The sequence below is a fragment of the Oxyura jamaicensis genome, chromosome 2 (assembly GCF_011077185.1).
Source record: "Oxyura jamaicensis isolate SHBP4307 breed ruddy duck chromosome 2, BPBGC_Ojam_1.0, whole genome shotgun sequence".
Taxonomy (NCBI): Eukaryota; Metazoa; Chordata; class Aves; order Anseriformes; family Anatidae; genus Oxyura; species Oxyura jamaicensis.
This window is the reverse complement of record NC_048894.1, coordinates 26,064,149-26,084,610: the sequence shown is the minus strand read 5'-3', so window position 1 is coordinate 26,084,610 and position 20,462 is coordinate 26,064,149. Positions and strand designations below refer to the sequence as shown.

Genomic DNA, 20,462 nt, shown 5'->3' with positions numbered 1-20,462 from the left:
TGGAGAAAGCCTGCTTAAAAAGCCCTCTGGATACTTCTGATCTTCCTTCCTGCTCAAAAGTCCTAGCATCCCTAACTGCAGCTGAGAGCACTGTCAATCAATAATTAAAGGAAAATCTTTGGGCTTTTTGAAGCCTAGAGAATGGTGAATTAATTTCACATGAATTAGTGGGGAGAAAACACCAAGAACTAGTAGAAACTTAAGATGCTCGTTTGGAGACACAGACAGCAAAGCCTTTAAGTCCACAGGTGGAACAACTTCAGCACAGAGATAGGGTTTTGCTTATGACTCAAGTGCTGAAGAACTTGAAGGACCATTGCCTCTCCTTTTTAGAGGAACAATTTATCCTAAATATGTCTGCAGGTAGGCATTTCATATCTTCAAATCTTGCTGTTTTTCCTGTACTATTAATTTTCTCTCCCTTTGCTACTTCTTAACTAGAAAACACGGCAACCAATTTCCTCATCTGGAAGAGACTGTAAAAGTCAGTCTGGGATGCTAATAAACAGCATTTTCACTTGCTAATGCAGTCTAATAACTTCAGTGATCACACAGGTGATCCAGATTCAGAAACTTGTATATTTTTTATAGTTGCCAAGCCATACTCATGTACTTGGAGTTTCAGCAATATCACAGTGCTGACATTAGCTAAGTCCAGCGGAAAACTTTGTTTCTGATTTTCCTTGATTGCCCACAGTAGATAAGAGAGAAAGTGTAATGGCTTTTCTTAATGACGTTATACTACATTCATGACAAACATTAACCTCTGTTCTCTAATATAGCGACATTTTAAAATATAAATGTGTGGTACACTTGGCTAACTGCACTAGTTAGATTCTGCTATCTAAAGTAAGTAACTTTTTCAGATGGTTGGGGTAGAGAAGTTCCACCCCAAACTGGAGAATAATAATCTTAGCCCTAGAGTGTAAGTAGGAAATGCTTGATTGACCTCAACTCAACTAAAATGGCATTTGCTCTTGGACTATGATAATTTATAGTCCATTTACCCTTGGACAGTGATATTTAAGTGCACATTTATAAATGCATATACAGCTCCTAAGGAAAAGGGGGAAATTGTTATTGCATATGGAAACAACATAACTATGGCAAGGACAAGAAGGAGGGGGCAAAAGTACCTTGCAAATGATTCAGAAAGAAAAGTCTGAATCAACAGGTACAAACAAGAGCAGCGTAACTGCACATGCACATTAAAGTGCCACAATAATAACATTTCATCTGTAATGAAATAGTTATTTGTATTGTGTTTCAGGCAACAGAAACAGCAACTTATATTTTCATGAGCTTCTTTAAAGAGTTATTTTTTTTCCAGAAAGATGTCTTTGCTGAAGCTTCTTATTGATTAAAGAAACTTAAATTATGGTCTTCTTGAGTCAACAAAGCAAATGAAAATCACATAAAAACAGCTCAACTGGGAAGCATTTGCAACGTAATTCTTGCAAAGAAATGATAAATGAATAACAAAAAGAGCTGACATATACCCAAGTTCAGAGTCAGACTGGAGCTGCAGCACTGAGGGGTCTGTGTCCCATTGCAAGGTCCTAGGGTGGTAATCAGCCGTGCAGCACAACGGGGGGAAAAAAAAAGAACACACAGAATTAACTGAAAGGATGAACAAAACCCCATCTCATTAGTTACATGCTGTATGTAGAACATTCAACCTCCAAGTGCAAGGGAGAGCCACAGTATGTCAAACAAGGTTTGCTACTAGCCTATGACAGGACTATTAAAATTAAACATTATCAATAAACAAAAGGGGAGAAGCTGGGTTTCCTTTCAGAATTTAATTAATAAAACATATATTTTTCCTTTTTTCTGAAAGACTTCTAACCCTCCAATTATGGTTGATGCACACAATATGTAAAATTTTTAGGTAAAATTTATTGTAATCATGTTTTTTTTTTTTTTTTTTTTTTTTCATAAAGTGGATTGAACGCTTGCCATGAATTCCACTGAAGAGCAGTCTAGTCTAGTATACTCCTAAGACTGACTGTAAACCTTCCTGTAAAGAGTGCTCTGGGCACAAACATTACAAACAAATAGCACACTGACACCAGCTCTGACACGTTATGGAGGCACCTGGGACAAATAAACATATTCCTCTTCTTTTCATCCACATAAAATTTCCAGGGGAGAGGGGAATGACCCATCTGGAGAAATCAGATGATGGCAGTTTCTTAATGGTCTACGCTCATGTGGGATTGTCACAGAAAATTTTCAAAAATTTCAAGTTTTTCAAAGACGCCTACTCTTTTTTTGTTATTATTTTACTTTATTTTTCCACCCTAATGAAGCCATACATCATATGCAAGAGAACTGTCCATGACAGCATCAGGAATACAAGTTTGGCTCCTGGCCACGTTGTTCTGTGATATGAACACTAGATTATGCATTGTACTCACTAGTAGAGGCTAAAGCAAAGGAAAGCACTCCCACACTAAAGCAAGCAAGTCATGTATATGCAGTTGATAATGATAGTCCTCAAAATTCAAAACTCCACTCTTTTCTTTTGGATAGTATTTTGATACAGAGAATATACTTTCATCACATCCAGCTAAACCCAGCCATATAACCATCCATCTTCAATCTACACAATCCCTTCTGCAACAGTAGCAACTTCTGCCGATGAATCTTTCATATAAACTGAAAAGCTACTGAGTTAGATGAGAAATAGATCTCATAGAGCCATACAATTTTGCTACCTCCTATACTCACTAAACACACCCATTCTATTACCGATGTTAACTCACTCTCTAGAAAGTCAGACAAGGGCATGTGATTCACTCCATCATGTCAGAGTGATGATTCACTCCGTCGTGTCAGAGTGAAAGATAATCAATCTATCTCAACACCCTGCGTGTACAAAAAGAATAAAGAACTGTAATGAAAAGGTGCCTGCATTACATGTAGTATAAGGGTACTTATTCCCCTTAAGTTATTATAACCCATAGTGATGTGTATTGGCATTAAAGACTCTACAATGATACAGAAAGACTCCTCTAAAATGAAACAGTATTACCAAAGGGTCAGAGATAAAAAAAAATAATAATAATACAGTAATAAAAAACAGATTATTTTCCCTGCAACTTGACTGTAGCTCAAGTACAGCAGAAAGGTAAGTGGACATAAAGATCTGAATGCCTGATGCAATGCAAAAGCATCAGTGTCTAATCCATTACACATATCTCATTAAAAATGCTATCTGTGTGAAAATGTCTTGTAATGTCACCGAGGTCAGTAACATGCAGCAGGACTCACTATGCATATGCCCATTTCTAATGTTACAGCTGCCTAGGGACTACTTATACAGGCTTTCCAAACAGTTACAAGACAATATACATAACTTATTACAGTTATTTCACCCCTCCATCCATTTCCAAATGTACAAAAGTTCCCAAGGGAAGACTAATAAAGACTATTCCATCAGAAAAACCCCATTAACAAATGATTACAACAAGAGCTTGCAACAGGTCTCTGCAAAGACCCAGACCTTACAGTCCACCTCTGAGAATCCAGACCAAGTTACAAGAGGGCACATTTACCTCACACTCAGTTGGCTGCCTGAACAAAATAGATTTAGAGAGCTCACACACTCGAGACGGCACTCAAATCCCCCAAATATGAGCACAGCAATACTTATTGTGGGAATTTTTGATGCAAAGAAATGCATTCAACCCCTCGTCCAAAATATATATATATATTTATTAGATTTGTACTCCAAATGGTACTTGTTTTCTTCTGTATCATGCTACCACTTCCAAAGGCTTGAAAAATAGATAAGGAAGTGATCTGCTGTGTTGTCCTCTCAAGCTCGGCTGAACAACGTTATTGCAAAAACTGAGGCTGCAGGTAGCAGATCTTCAGGTCCCAAGCCTTGCCCTAGGAGACACCAATGCAAGTGGCTACACTTACATCAGGAAGCAACTACATGCTTCAAGGAACAAGAGTGGTTTGTCCTTTACTTCTTCCTGCTACCTGAAGAATGTCTGCAGATCAAAATGAAAGTGAGAGAACAGTCGAGATGTAATATGGACCTGCAATGTAGCCAGTTCCCCTGGCAATAACACCAGAGAAGGAATAAAGAGATTCTTGATGGACTAGCAACACAAAGATGCTGTTAACTTGCCTGTGCTGTCACCTGGACTGGGAAAGTAAAGCTAATCTGTTTGTGATGAGCAGACTGTATGGCATTCCCTGATCATTTGGATGAGCATTACATTACCTGCTTGTTCTCCTGCCGACAGCTCTCAATGGGGATTGTGAAATGCCATTGCATCTGGGTCAAAAATCAGTGTTAACCTTTATCAAATCTAGTGCACAAATTCTTTCCCAAAAGATTTATTTCTTCATGAAGAAAAGGATTACATATTGCTGCTCTTTTTTCTTTCTTCCTCATATGTAAAAACTGATTTTGGCTTTGGGACTTCAGCCACCCAAAGACAGGGGCAGAGGGAGTAACACTGCAGAGCCCAAAGACAAGTGCATGGGCCTAGGTGAACTGTTTGACTGGTAGCTCGCCAGTCAGGCACAGGTGCTCCCACTCAGTACGAGTGAGCATCATTTGGGGAAAGTCACCTTGAACAGGCTGAATGGATTTTGGCACAGGTCTACATAGAAGAAGTCTAAAGCATTTTGCCACATTTTAATGGGGAAAAGAGACTTGAGCATTAGACAGCAGCTAAAAGCAGCGCTCCCTCGCACATTACCATCCTTCCACAAATCTCCTGGAGTCCATCTGAGTTGAGCCTCCTTCTTCAGGTGAACTGAGTGCACATGGCATTGGAAGAGACCCTGGAAACTCCACAGAAGGAAACTCACAGGTCATGAGAGTCCCAGCCAGGACTAAGCCAGATCAGCCTGTTCCCACCACCCAGAAAGCAGAGACACTGTTTTAATGAGAACTCCCCATTGTTTCAAAGCCGGTTGCTACATAAGTCTCCCACGCAGTGACAAACAATAGTCCTGCTATCAATCTTCCTACCACACGTTTGGTGAACAACAGCTGCCCTTGAGTGATCGTAGGATAAAAAACTAACTATTATCAAATAACAGATCGTTCTAAAGCAGCATGAAGGGAACGAGGACTTTAAGATCTTGCACTAATTAGACAAGGTAGAGGTGTTATTACCTCTCTTTAAAATGTTCTGCTTTCATGCCTTTAGATCCTCTATTTTAGTATTCTCTATTTGCTATGTATTATGAACTCAGTAATTCAGGAATTTAGGACAGCATTCTTAGATGCTGGTGCTGTTTCAGCTATTTGTACTGAAAAAGTACTAGTTTGTTTAGATGCAATGCATCTTCTTTCTCCCCAGTCAGTAAGGGAATAACCTGCAGGAAGAAAGAAAGCAAGGGGAGAAAGAGACCAAGATGTCACACATTTAAGAACAGATTTGATGGTAAAGCACGTTGTTACATTTTTCTATTCTGTCCACAGCCTTAGGGAGATATTCAGAACAGAATTCTAAGAGGATGGGAGCTATTGCAAAATTTCAGGAAGTAAAAGGAATTTGAACAGAAGCATTCCCTTTTCTGTATTATTACTACAAAGGAAAAGCAGACACTCTGCCATGTGTTAGGGTGCCCTCTGGAACCTTACTTCCAGACTGTTTTATTCTAACTGCATCATGTTGTTTATGTAGATTAAAAATGTGGAAAAGGCTAAAACAAACAAACTACAAATAAAATAAAACATTTGAACTCTTTTAGGAAATTCCCAACCTCACAATGCATTAATGAAGCATCACTTTTATAATCTAAAACTGTCTGAAATTCGTGAGTACTTCTCAGCTGATTTAAAAAACTTTGGATCTGGCCTTTATGATAGTATATGAAACATGTAAGGCATCAGTGCCAACACATACGCTTATTAAAACCTCATCATGAAAGGATATTTAATACCCTGAATTATGGTCAGATTGTGGTACAACTCAGCTCTGGTAAATGCCCTAATCCAGCATGCTGGCAGCTTTGTTCTGACTCTTCTTCCCTGAAGCTAAAATCAAATCCTCCCTCATCTGTTGCTGATGCTGCAGAACATGTGTTCTGCATGACTTCTCCCCCACTTTCCCTTCCCAGGTCAAGAGCAGCCAGGCCTGAAAATGCGTGCTTTTGAAAAAGGCTACTCACAGAAATAACAGCAAACCCTGCTTTTCCAAGGGGCCTCCTGCAGGGTAGAAATCTCTTTGCTGCATTGCAAATCGTTCCTTCAAGCAGAACTGGAGAAAAATAAATACCATGTTACTGTATCTCCTATCACCAGGTACTACTAGGTGATACACTTCATTCTCTAATGAAACACCATTAGACAGGACAGATCCCAGATCCAGCATCTTCTAACAGCAACATCCTAAAATGATCCCTTGTGTGGAGAATAACTGTCCCCTTCTAACCCCAAAATACTGTGAAGTAGTGTGCCATGGCTCCACAGATTGAACTGCACGGATGTTTTCATAGATCAGAGGCCAATCCCATTATGCAAAACATAGACTGTTCCCAAACTGAGAGACAAAAAAATGAAGAGGGAGTCAGTGACAGCATATCAAGTCTCAAACCACCTTAGCTTATCAGAGTAATGCTTCTAAAATTATATGAATGTTGGGAAGAAATCACTATTGCCACTTTCCCTGTCCAAGACAGCAGGGATATTTATACCCGTCTATATTCCGGCACCTGAAGGAAGTGCTCTAGCAGGGAAACAAGTAATCACTGGCTCTCTGCACAGGAGCACAAAGACAGGAGACTGCTCCATATACGAGTTTTGAGTACCCAACCTAGACTCAACCATTAGTTGGTGTCAGAGGTGGCTGTCCACAGGGAATCTGGGGAGAAAGGCCAGGTGGATGATCAACCCACTGAAATATCTTCAATTACACCCCCACAGTGGAGCAGCATGGGTATCTTTCCTCTCTGCCACCCCATTCTCAAGAAACTATCCCTCCCCTGGCCACTGATGGTGGGACCATGAGTGCATCTAACTTGTGTTTGAAAGAGGGTCTGGTGATCTACAGGCCAGTCAGCCCCATCTCAGTCCCTGGTAAGGTGAAGGAACAAATCCTCCTGGAAGATATTTTTAAGCACATGATGGAGAAGGTGACTGGGAGTAGTCAGCATGGATTTATGAAGGGGAAAATGTGCTTAACCAACCAATCTATCTACAAAATATCTCAAGTTTAGTGAGGCTTTTGATACCTTTTCCCAAACTATCCCCATAGACAATCTGACGAAGTATGGACTAGGTAAGCGGACACTGAGTAGATTGAAAACTGGCTGAACTGCCATGCTCAGAAGACTGCAGTCAGCAGTACAATGTCCACCTGGAGGCCAGTCACTAGTGGAGTACCCTGAGATGAAGTCTGAGTCCAACACTATTAAACATCTTAATTAATTACCTATAGGACAGAGCAAAGTGCTCTCTCAGCACGTCTGTAGATGACACAAAACTGAGAGGAATGACATGGCCTGAGCAGCCTGTTCTAGGTGACCTTGCCCTGAGCAGAGGGGTTCCACTTGACAACATCCAGAGGTGCCTTCCAATCTCAGCCTTCCAGTGCTGGGGTTGTGTGATTCCGTGCTCTTCTCTTTTACCCTCCTGCTAGCATGCGTTGAAGAGCCAAGATGCTATCTGCTCTGACAGCAGAGCTATTTGAAGGCCTGAAGTGTTCCACCTAGTTCTTGCTTTCTTTTCTTCTAACTTCAAAAGTAACTTGCCAAAAAGTGAAGTAGGAAAAAAGAGCAGTCCAAAAAAATAAATAAATAATAGTGCTTTAGGCCAAAGTCCTAGCTAGTAAAGAATAACAAGACTCTTGTTTTCTGCTCTGATACAAAGATGAGCCCTGTGCTTAAAATACAGGCCTAGACCACAATTTCCACGAGATTCAGAACTGCTTACATTAAGAACTGTGCATCTGTATATGGATAAAATACTGAAGAAGAGGTTCCACCCAACTCATATACTCTTAAAAATACTACATGCTACAATTGAGAGATCTTATTTTAAAATCGCCAGTAAAATACTAGGGTTTAGACATGTTTAAATGCATTTTTTTCAATATGATACAAAATACTTTCATCTAAATTACAATCCAGTATTATTTGCAAGATTAATGTAATCTATCATGTATCCAGACTTTTTTTCCCCCAAGGTCTGAATATTACCAGAATGAATTTAAGGCTGCATAATTGTAAAGAGTTTAAATTTTAAAGAGTATAAAATTTTAAAGAGTTCCAACCTTTGTTGTGTCTAACTCAGTTTCTCCAAAGCCACTTTATGGTTAATTAGGAAGTCTGAACTAGAAAGCTGTTGGTGAGAAATTACTGCACGTTTGAAAATATATACGTGTATAGATAAGCTGTTTGTTTTTATTCCTTTCATTCTAGATTTTTGTATTCTTAATTTTCTCCTCTGTAATTTTCACTTTTTGATATTTGTCATACATTTAAAATGTGTCTCCAAAACAAAATCCATCAAGAAAAAGAAGACTCAGAGCTATTACTCAGAGATGGAAAAGTACCACTTGCCTCAATTGGTGTTTTGCATTTAAGCCACTATTTTGGTGCCATCTGTGCTCTGTTTAGCAGATCTGTTCCACTTTGAAAGGATTGGCAAAAAGAAAATACCTTCCTTGTGCTTCTTGTTTTCCGAAGCACATTATAAGCAAGATGGCTATCAGCATTTAGGGAGGGTTTGTGCCTCTCAACAAGACGCTCACTTACGCTTGTACAGCAGAATGGCCTGACATCACTGTGGGTCCTTGCATTCAGAGCTGGGCTGGTAATCATAAAGTAAAATGCCATAACGCATTCAGTGAGCAAGGAGTTTGGCACCAGTGTTGGAGCTCAGCCAGATACTTGGGCTTGCATTTACACTTCCAAGCAGGCTGACACCTCAGACTTCCAGTCTTCACCAATAAAAAGAGCAACCCCGACCTCCCTGGGAGCAGAACACTGTCTTTCAGCTGCCTGGCAACCTTAATAGCACTTCTCAGAAGGACATGAGTTTTAAAAACTCTTTTTTTTTTTTAGGTATATTTATAAAAAATCATAGACATGGTAACATTTAAAACCTGTGTATATTTCAACATTCTTCTTAAATCAAGGCTATATTGCTGAATGTATTTTAAAAATTTTCAAAATCCACCTGAAATTTAAATCAGAATGAACAATTCTGGCATGGTTGTAATTGTAAGGACATAAAACGGGACAAACACCTTGTTGATTTCAATTCCATAGAATTCCACTAAGTAAATCAGAACTTAAATGCATCCAATCTGCTGAACTTACTTCATTTATTTGGAGTCTGTCCTTTAGATTCAGGTCTACTTTACAGGATATGATCTCCTGGCAATGTAACGAGCCTTGTCATTCTCACAGTTTCTATGCTATAGCTACAGAAATCTTAGTCTGGAAATTTATGCTGGTTTACCAGAAGGGTCACTGTGAACAGCAGGCAGTATCTGTGAGGACAAAAGGTCACATAGTTAGAAGCTTCTGCTGAGCCTATGAATTCACATAGATTTACTGTAAGTGCTGGATAGCATGAACTGTCATCTTGAAAGTGCATTAATAAAAAACATGTTCAGGAGGGGGAAGGCACAAGTCACTTTGTTCTTGTAGCAAACCCTGAAGCAGTTTGAAAATTATTTATATATATATATATATTTTTACACCAATAATATTTCTAAGTGACAAAACAGAACTCAGATGATCATAAATGTTATCAGCTCCTGCTGATGCTTTAAAGGACCTGAAGTACTCACGCTGGGGCACTTCGATCCAAAAGGATTTGTATATAAGGAAAGTTTTCTCAAAAACTTCCGGGGACTTTGGAAACAGTCCCATAAAAGACAAGGCTACACTTATTAATCAAAACTAGTAAAGACAATCCATAGCGTTTCAGAAGAGTCAAACAGCTACCAGGAAGGCCAGAAGCTACAATACTGTCTGGTATTATTCAACTGAAGAAGGTGAAAAAAGGCAAAATTTCACATTAGTGTCAGAGTAACAGACTAGCTAGGAGAAGAGTTGATGCTTTCCTTCCTTTACACAATTTATTTTGTGATACTGTACCTATGTGTATGAACAGAAACAGCAAAATCCTTCCAGAAGAGGCGGAGATTTTTGCTACAAAATAGAAAATTGAAAACTAGAACTCACTTATGACAGTTATCAAAATGTTAGAATTTCTCACATCAACTGTTAAAATGCCAAAAATGTTCAGGACACTATTATCTGACTTTTAATAGACCAGCTTAGATTTATTCTGCTTCTGAACTATTAGAGCATTGATCTGGGGATCTAGTGAAATCTTTCCAGTGGCAAGAATTTGCATTTTATGGACTTGAAGAAAATTCCTAAAAAAAGGAGTTACTGAAATAGCTACTCAGAGTCTCTTTTTATTTTTCCAGATTAAACATAAAATTGTGAATGGGTATTTTCTGAGGAGCTTTTGAATAGGCTAGTGAGAAAGAAAAAGTCTACATGCATAAACTGTACCAGTTTAACTACGTTAAACAGTTTAACATAAGAGATAATCTCACAAAATTTAATTAAATCAAGATGAGATTCTATGCCAGAGAAATTCTGTTTAGGCTGAGCTGGCCTTAGCAAGTAAGTTGTTTTGAAGATTAATAAAATGACCTTTTTTTTTTTTTTCTTTCTTTCCTGAAAGCATTAGTGTTTTAGTCCCCCAAATCATCTGATTATGAGACTAAATATATGCATGATATGCCTGGAAAAAGATACAGAAAAATAATTACTGCTGATAATCCAAATGGTTAAGTGGGGCTTTAAACATTAATATTATTTTCTTCTGGATGCAGCTGGGGCTCAGGTTTCCAAGGCATTTTATGAAGCACCCTGGGAATGGCAATCTTCCCTTCTCCTTTAATTTAGAGCATGGAGATGCTTGCTAATGAGAAAAATAATCAAAGATCTGGAGGACTGAACTCTATCCATCCTTCAGCAATGAAAGTACAAAAATCCTTAATGATGCCACAGGCTCACATGCTAAAAGGATTGCAGATGATTCTAATTAATATGGACCGTTCTGACTTTGTAACTGGCATGCACTGAGAAACACTCCTTGCTTTCTAGGTCAGATGTGCAGACACTTGAAAGCAACTGCCAAATATCAGTCCCAAAGGTGTCTGCTTATGTTTATAGGCTAAAAAAAAAATCGGCAGGGAGAGGCTTTGGATATTTTGTGCTAAATATATACACTGAATGTAACGGAGTAGGATCGTGGTTGTTCTTGTGCAGGCACAAAAGGAGGGAACAGGACGCAAGAAACCCCCCATTTCCTCCAGCCCCATATATATGGACCTATATAGGGCAAGCCACGATATGTGCAAGCAGCTCCATGCAGCATTCACACTGAGCAGGCTGCACTCTGTGGAAAAGGATTGGCCAGCATGGCTCCTGTCACGTAAACAGGTTGCGAATGGGAAGTGTGAGAGATTTGCTGCTTTGCTTTAAAAAGCAGAGAATTTCAGTGAATTTCAACAGCAGTGATAGCTGAGGCAGCTAGGATGTACCTGGGTCACTCCTTCACACACATCAGGAAGATTCAGGCCAGACTTCAGGCACAATTTGGCCTCTAACACTGAAAGAAACCATAAGATGAAACTCATGCGCCAAGAGATCCTGATGAGGGTATCATGGTAAATATAGGAAAAAACTGAACAGCTGGAATGTATATTTCTCCCTTGCCATGTGACAACAAACATCCCATCCCAAACTCTAAGCCACCAAAACAGAGGGACAGCTCTAGCACCCCATGGGTTACCTCACGTGCCTCTAGCCACCAAACAAAGCTTTCTCTTGGCTCTCCACTCAGATTCATGTCTGTGCTGCACAACAGTCCCTAGTCTTAAAATCCTTCTTTTTAGAATAAAACCCCATTCAAGTTAAGATCACCATAAAGTAGCTATTTTCCCTTGGTCTTTCCTGCAGCTCTCTTCAAGTCTTTACATTGTTCTGTGCCTCCCTTTGGCTCAGCACATTTATGAAATATGTATGCCAGCAAAACAGACATTTACAAGCCATTTTGCACATATAAAATGATCTTAAAAAAAAAAACAAAAAAAAAAACAACACCAAAACATAAAAAAAATCTGCTACTAATAACAGTTAAAGCCGCTGTTCCTGAGGCAACACAACATAGACCCACTTGTACTGATCACATTTACAGAGGATCCCAGTCATTTGTGAAATGGGTGACACAATGAAGTGCTGAGAATTTAAAGCTAAGCAGCAATGATGAACAGCATCACTGCACAGAACCCGTTAAAGGCACTTACTTAATGATAAAGAAGCTGAGCCCTGGGCAATGTGGTTATGTGGCAGTAGTTTTAGCAGATCTCACAGAAATGTGTTTTTATTATGGTCTATATGAGATGTTTTCTGTACCTAAAGAGAGGATGGGAAATACGCTGCACGGACTGTAAAAGACAATCCACTGCAATAGCCCAACCTTCCTGTACAACTGAACCAGAGAACGGAACCAGCCTCTACCTTTGCCTTCTGCATGTGTCTAACTGAACAGCAAAGCAGACATCTAAAAAGGGGAGAGGCATCCTGGCACCCTTTCTTCAACTTGTCAATGCGTTATATTACTGTACTAAATAAGGAGTTGTTTAAAAATAAAACGGTGAAAATAAAAGCTGAGTTGCCAAGCCTGATTTTTCAGGCAAAAAGCCCAAAAAGCACAGAACATAAAGACTTCAGTGACATTTGGATACACTTATGAGATATCAGCAAACAAAATCTTTTTGATTTTAATTGTTATGTGGCAAAGAGCATGCTTACTAACTAGATGTAGCTTTTTTTAACTTGACAGTGAGCAAGATTACACTCAAAACTGCAAAAGGGTAAATATATTAAGTGCCATGCACTGACTCACTCAGTGCCCAGATGCTCCAGAACTACCTCCTTCCCTGTGACTGTATTACCTGAGAAAGAAGAAACGTTTGTGTTTGAGGTTCAGACATGAAGCGATGTAGATTTAACTCAAGTCCAATGTGTGTGTTTAGGCATTGTATAAAAGCTGAACACTGAATAACTACACAAAAAAAAAAATGAGTAAATACTAGAACGCAGAGAAAAAGGTCTGGAATTACATCTGCTTCTCCCTGCATCAGGTCAATACAAACTGAGGATAGACATCAAGACGGTGAAAGAAAACATATCGTGAGTTATTCTTTATATACCCAAAGAGCTCAAAGTGTGCATGGTAGATGGAAGAAACTCAGAATCACATTTGATTAAAACTTAGACAGATGGAGACAAATATTGTCAGCAAACTTCAAAAGAGAGTAAGAGAACAGAAGACACGCTCTTGATTCCCTGTCAGTAAGAACATCCAAGCTGTTGTGACAGCTGCTACTGTGCTGTCTGGAACACAGTCTGGGGACACATTCAGAGGTCACAGTCACTGCAAGATGAACTGACACAGTGGACAAAAAAGCATGCCAACAGCCCCAACCAAAGGCAATACAGCTCCCCCGAGGAAAGCCCTCCAGCATTAGAGACAGCTGTTCTATTCCTAGGATGGCTGCAACTTTTCACTTAGAAATAAAAAACTGTGGTGATGATGAGACAGCCAGGGTTATGTAGTGGTCTAACTCCTATGAGAAATTGCATATTACTGCTACAAAACTTCTTTGAAAGATTTTATTTCCCTTTATTTTTTCTTTCCTATGCTACCTAATGCTATGCTCAAACTTATTTTCTCACTAACTCTCATTAAATATTTACAGCTTCATCTTAAGAAGGACTGACCCTGCAAAGCTTTATTGCAAATAAACTCCACGCACTGAAGGAAGCTTGCTGATTTCAGTGCATCAAATGCATTCCAAAAACTGTGCTATCAATGGGCAACAACATAATCCAGGTAAAAACCATTTAAACTAAGTATTATGTAGTGCCCTAATCCAAGCAAGATCAACAGTTATAGAATGAGTAGCTATAGCTAGACAAGAACACCAAAACTAATGGACTGTGAGAGAAATTGTATGAAATTATCAATGTGGATGCTTGAATTATATTACAGCAGGTAAAAGACTACACCGAAGCAACCACTCTCTGATAGCAGTTACCAGAAGATGCAGAACGCATCCTCTTGTCTTTGTCTTTATGGTAGCCCACAAAATAATCAGGTAGGTAAATGTTTGGCCGCAAAATATGCATGTTAGAAATCAAAAGAGCAAAGCTGAAGTTGCTGCAAAGAAAGACAACCATTAACCTTTACATGTCCAAGACAGCTGAGCCTTTTGCATTTTACTGAGCAGATGGAAGGTGGGAAACCTTATACATAACCTAATAAGATTCTCGTGTTCCAGTGCAAAATGCACACAGAGAAGTGCTGCATGCATGAAGCTTCACTGCAATCACATGTACACTAATCCCAGTTCAACAATGACTGGGATGCCACTGTGCAAACCTATAACTGTATGGTAATGAGTCCAAATGGGAACATACAGAGGCAGTGAAGGATAAAGGGAAAAAAATGGGCCCCACGGCTAAATCACACCTCCATCCCCAAATGGAGCTCCTCCAAGCATGCAACACACCAGGCTGAGCACACAGACACCCTCCAGATAACACAAGGATACACACCAGAGCAGGCTAATATTAGCACATGGAAGTTGCTTGGTCACAGGAGCGCATCCTTCCAGCAGAGAGAGATTTCTACTGTCTTGCGTTGAGCCTGCATGCAAAGTGCACACCAACCCTAATGTTCTGGCTCTACCTGTGTCAGGGTACTGAGGCTCTTCCAGAGAGCTGGCTTAACCCACAAGACCTAATATTGCACTACCTGGCTTTGAAGCACTGTATAAGGTTTGTCCTTGTATACTCCCCCAGACGACAAAAACATGCTGCTTGGAGCTGTGAGCGCTGAGGAGATGAGATATAAGAATATCTGAGGTATGATAGCTAGCAAATCATGCCTCTCCATGGGCATTGTTTTATGATAGCTATACTGTGATAGCTCGGGTCTCTGGCACCCAAATGTAGCAAAAATTCAGACTATCCACTAGGAAGGGCTGAGATGCATATAACTATCACTCATACTGAAGCTCCTAGAAGGAGTAAGCTTGTGACTTGCACCATGCTACAACAGAGGAGCTCTCAGCAAATTCCTTCAACTCAGCCCATTTCTTCACAACATCTACTCAAATCTAGTTACCTGAAATCTACATTTCAGTTGTGCACAGATGAATGAGCTGACCATGAGCAACAGAACACAGGGCATCAATGTTCCTAAACAAAATACTTATCCTGAAAGAGCCAGAGTATACTCCACTCCAAGGAGAAACTTCATGGGATCCCACAACGTGACTCACTGTAGCAAATGAGTCATGTCTAATTACATCATGACAGACAGCCCTGTGAATTATTAACATCCAGAGTTAGGAATCTGTTCAGGTTAGGATACAATTTTTTTGGCCTATCTGTGTAGCACAAGCAACACAGTCATCAGAGAAGTAAGGCAGGGTGTGCAAAGCTATATGGAAATACATAAACTGCTCTCTGTGCAATAGGGCTCTAATGAACTGTTCAGAGCAGCTTAGTAACAAAGAGCAGTACATGCCAAACCTATTTCTTAAGCTTACAGTTACGGTAAAGTCTTCCAGAATCATCATATAACACATCTCTGCTTACCCAGAATTGATCCCTACTACAACCAAGAAAAAAATGTTTCCTGTCCTGTCCAACTGAAAGCATTCCAAGTAATTCCAAGCACCACTGGTCATCTACCATATGCTCTTTCTTACTGTTGCTGTCACACTGTCTTGTCACATATCAAACGGGACATTGGAATGCTCCCAAAACCTGGTGCTGTCCTTAGTGAAAAGGACAAATAGCAACGTGGTACTAAATGTCAAGCAGAAAACAACAACAACAACAACAAAACACAGAAAAACCTGGGCTACACAGGACAGAAATGGTTCCATAATTTAGTGCTATTACATAGTCCTCCCCACACCTTCTCCTAATAATCTTAATGGCATCAGGGAAAAGGCAATGTTGTTCGAGCTATTATGCTGGAGATAATGGACAATGGTGCTGCAGGCCGGCAGCACTACTCACGTATAGATCTTCTGCCAAAAGGGACTATTGTGGCCACGTAGCTTTTCCTCCTGCGCAACAAAAAGCTGTATGACTCTTCTGAATGAATGGCTGTTTGAGCTATTATCTGCCTGTTGGGCAGGCACATTATCCTGAATGAGAAATGTCCAGTGATAGAGGATCCAATAGAGTTTTTAAGTAAATCGCTTTAGTGATTAATTTGTCTGATCATTAAAATTTTATAGTTTTTCTGGTTTTATATTTGTCTTTAATTTATATTTAATGCCAAAGAATTTGCTGCTGTTACACAGTGCCTGATGGGGCCCTTCTTCTCCCCATATAAGTAGCTTCCATAGTGAACAAGCTATCAGCTAGTTTTCATCTTCTTATGTAAGATCAAATGAGGTTTGTGGTTCCAGGACAAGGCCTACTTAGCACTGTCTGAAACCTCACAATTTATCAAGAACCTTCCTGAAAAGTGGATGTCAGAAACTTGGATTTCTAGACTTAGCTCAGCTATCCTCACTGTTCTGTAAGAAATCACAGGTGCTTGCCAGTGGAAACAAACCTCTGATATACCTGATAAATAGATTTGAGTCTGACAGCTACCAGGTGCCAACATCTCACAGGAGTATGAACGTGACCTAGTTCTGCACCAGCAACTGTTATCTCACATGGAGACACACAAAGATCTCTTGCTTTCTTCAGAGCTCTCAATAGGGCCTCTCTCAAAGGCAGTAGCAGCCTCCTTCCTCTCCGAGTTGGACAGCTCCCCCACACGTGCATGTCTGAGTGTACTCGTGCACACAAACCCACACTGAACACACCTACCCACACCCGGTGACAACTCACTGCCACCCAGTGCTTCCCACTGGTCACAGGGATTCCCTGGGGCCTGGACATTGGCCTGTGGAGCTTCCATTACCACACATCAGTCAGGCCAGGCACAAACACCCTCAGCTGTCCTGGTGCAAAACACAGCATTGTGAATGTCAGAAAGGATGGCAAGCAAACCCGTGGACTGCAGATAAGGTCTTGGAATTAGCACAGAATTCCTAGTATGGCCTCAACAAAACGGATCTAAAAGGATAGCCCACAATGTAGTACTTCATGAGCTTTGAAGAAGACAACAAATTCAGTTCTCCTCTGTAAGGATATCTGGTCATGTGCTTTTGTTGGCTGTTGCTGGCAGAATTTCAAGTGCTAGTGTAGGCCATGTTAAAATACATTCCTCCAAGGGCATTTCACTACCTTAAGATCAAAAAAGCTACACCATTAACGCTCAGAAGAAAAACAGGAATTTAGAGGTCTCCAGCCAACATTGTCACAGCTACTTGTAGGATTGCAGGAAATAACTTTATCCTGAACAGTAGTCTAAACACTTTTTGTTCTGCTCAAAGTATTCTGACTTGCTGAAGTCTACTGCATTTGCTTGTGAATGTAGCATTACACTATTTTCAATGCTTTGAACTGATAAATCTTAGAGGCTAGAGCTTTCCTAGTTAAAAAACTCCATTCCTTTTAGAGGGTAGACAGAGAAGAAGAGCTGAGCAGCTTTCAGCAGCAGCTGTGCAACCTCCTCATCTCAATGGAAGGTGTCTGCATCTGGCTGAAAGGGAACACAATACACTTTCAGCTAACAGAATTATATATTTTTTTAAGCAGAAGGCTGGTGTGGTATTAAATGTGGTGACCTGAAACTCTGTGACATTAGCGTTTATGTATGTAGAAGTATGTCGCCTATTTCTTACAACTGTTTACTGCAGACAGCAATCACTGTGTTTTCAAGCCATTAGCAGAGTTTTTGTCTCGCAGATTTGATGAGCTGGTTTTATGTTGAGTCAGTTTAACACAAAAGGAGCTATTTGGACCCATGTTTTACATTTTTCAAAAATACACAGAATAGCTGCTTGGGCCTCTTCTTACTTGAACACATGCTCCTTACTTTTTTAGCAGCATCCTCATTACTTTTTTACTCCAGAGAAGGAATTACTCAGGAATTGCCACTTGCATTTCAAATTTTGGCCATTTGAACAAAGGTTGCTCTTGTGCCCATCCCTTATACGCGCACCACCACCCTTTTCCACAAGAAGAGAGCTGCTTCCCTCCCACCTTCTGATATCCACAGTTCCAAAGACAAAATTGTCAGTTGGTCCCAGGGTGCTCCAGCCTGCTTCTATACAAGCTCTGCTCTGCCACTGCCAGTTCCACACACTGCAATGCACAGCTGTGTAAGAACCCAAGACAGCCTGGTGTAACACACAGAATGACAGACTCTACAGGACCTCACAGGATACTGGTTATATGAACAAAGATTACTGTAAACAATCACATGAGTAACAGGTTCCATAACTGAGCACTTCCCCTATTTTTAGCTGATATCCACAGAGAATGACAGATTTCTATTGGCCTCTTTAGAACCATAAATTCAGCTTTTCTTTCCAATACAAGGTTCTGGCTCATATCTTAAAATCATCTTGCTGCGTGCATTTATTTACCTCACATCTAAGACCAGTCTTACTGGATGGTGACACATAGTGGAAAATGAAGAAACAAAAGTACACATTACATACAGCATGTTCTTATTTATGGAAGCAAAGGTAAAAAACAGGGAATTAAGAGCAAAGCGAACACAATTATTTAACACCATTGTCTCTGTGTCTTACCTTCCTATGGGTCCCAGATCTCCAGAGTCCTGGCTGCCTGCGTCACTGGGTGTGCTCACTGATTTCGAAGAGGGAGACATAGGGGTTGGGACTAAATAATGAAAATAACAGGTATCCCATGTTAACACATGCAGCGACTGCACTGATGAAGAGCAGTGTCAGACAAATCAAAACCAATGGACCAAAATGATAGTGGATGAATGATTAGGAGAGTTTGAAATGGTGAAAGCAAATAAGGAAAGGAAAGAAAAAGAAAAGGAAGAGAGTCAAGTGAATTTTAAGTCTTCTAGAAGTGTTAAAACTGACATGAATCTAGACAGGACTGAAAGCCCAATGTGATTCTACAACTAATCAGTGGAGGAGATATCTGCGGAAATAGCACTTTTTTCTCGCATATATTTCAAAGATGACTTGCAAAAGATCTTAAAGGTATGAAGAAATATCAGGGCCTTGTCTTGTCAGAAAGCTGAGTGAACTCTTCTGGTAATGTCAAGGAGGCAACAGAGCAAGCAAACTTTTCAAAATTTCCATTTAAATTAAAAGCCAATATCCATTAGGTATGTTCTAAGACTGCAGTGCAGAAATGACATCCCAAATAAAAGCTAAATAAGGAAATCCAGCTAGTTAAAATCATTTCCCAGCATGGTGAGAATACACCATGTTTGCTTAGTGATCATGTTTTCTTAAGTAATTTAGGTTGTTTAAGGTTGCCATTTAGGGTGGGACATGATTTCAACACTCAAGGAAAAGTTTCCCTTGGTTTAGATACTATTTGCAAAAGTTCTAGAAATGATTTTCTCTTTGTCTTGCCAGGGCTTTTGAAGCATATTTCATGCAAATCCAGTTTTGTTTCCTTTAACAGGAAAGGAAGTTCATAGCTCAAGGGCAGCCCAAGTTTAAGCTCTTCAGCAAGGAAGTAAAAAAATAAAAAAGTAGAAATATCTTGATTTCTTTTAAAATGGTTTTTCAAAAATATTTAAAATTAAGAGATGGCTCAAGAAAGGTTTAATGCAAGTATTCTTCAAATCAGCTACAATGAATAAAACACAAAAAGGGGTTTTAATGCAAAAGTGAAGTTTTCCATTTGGTTTAAATCATGTGCATTTCCTTCCATAGATTTTACAGAGTGAAACTTTATACTGTTTTGTTATGCTCTATAATGTATAATGACAGACCTGTCAAGAGACTTGGATTTTCCATGTGGTCAAACATTTCATACGGTTTCTCACTAGAGACTGTCACAGAAATGACTGCAGCATGAAAAGTGAATTCATCTTCATGACAGCCCTTTGGCAGGTTACAGGTATGTCATGGCTGTTTATGTATATTCACACATAGTCCATATTCACAGTGGGATCTGGGTATCATATGCACATGTGAAGGCAGAATTTAAGCTTCCTTTGTATATTAATTGTTAGTGTACACATAGGGAATGAAAGGATAGAATGCTATTTTTTATCTAAACAGATCATTTCTTTTGTGAATCTTCATGTTCTTTTGATAGTATCAAATACATAATAATTAAGAACCAATTATTTACAACATGAATGTGTGTTATTTTTATCATATATGGAAACGTATCCTCTTTGAAAGATAAAATGAGTTCATAAATAATTTATATATATAAATCGAAATAGAAATTTTAAATGCTCAAATATTAAAAATGTATCTGATTTTGTAATATCACTATATAATTTACAAAATGTA

At 39.5% G+C, this 20,462-nt stretch overlaps 1 protein-coding gene across 10 annotated transcripts in view; it reads right to left on the bottom strand.

Moving 5' to 3' along the window:
* DYNC1I1 (dynein cytoplasmic 1 intermediate chain 1) overlaps positions 1 to 20,462 on the bottom strand; it is a 191,130-nt gene that overhangs the window by 151,425 nt on the left and 19,243 nt on the right. For 5 of the 10 annotated variants that reach the window (XM_035316836.1, XM_035316829.1, XM_035316830.1 and 2 more), the window contains 2 exons: positions 18,756 to 18,897; positions 1,500 to 1,559 (listed from right to left, as the gene is read on the bottom strand). In XM_035316836.1, coding sequence (XP_035172727.1) covers positions 1,500 to 1,559; positions 18,756 to 18,897 — 202 coding nt within the window. The remainder of the gene's footprint in view (positions 1 to 1,499; positions 1,560 to 18,755; positions 18,898 to 20,462) is intronic. The other 5 variants (XM_035316833.1, XM_035316831.1, XM_035316832.1 and 2 more) reach the window with 5 other exon arrangements.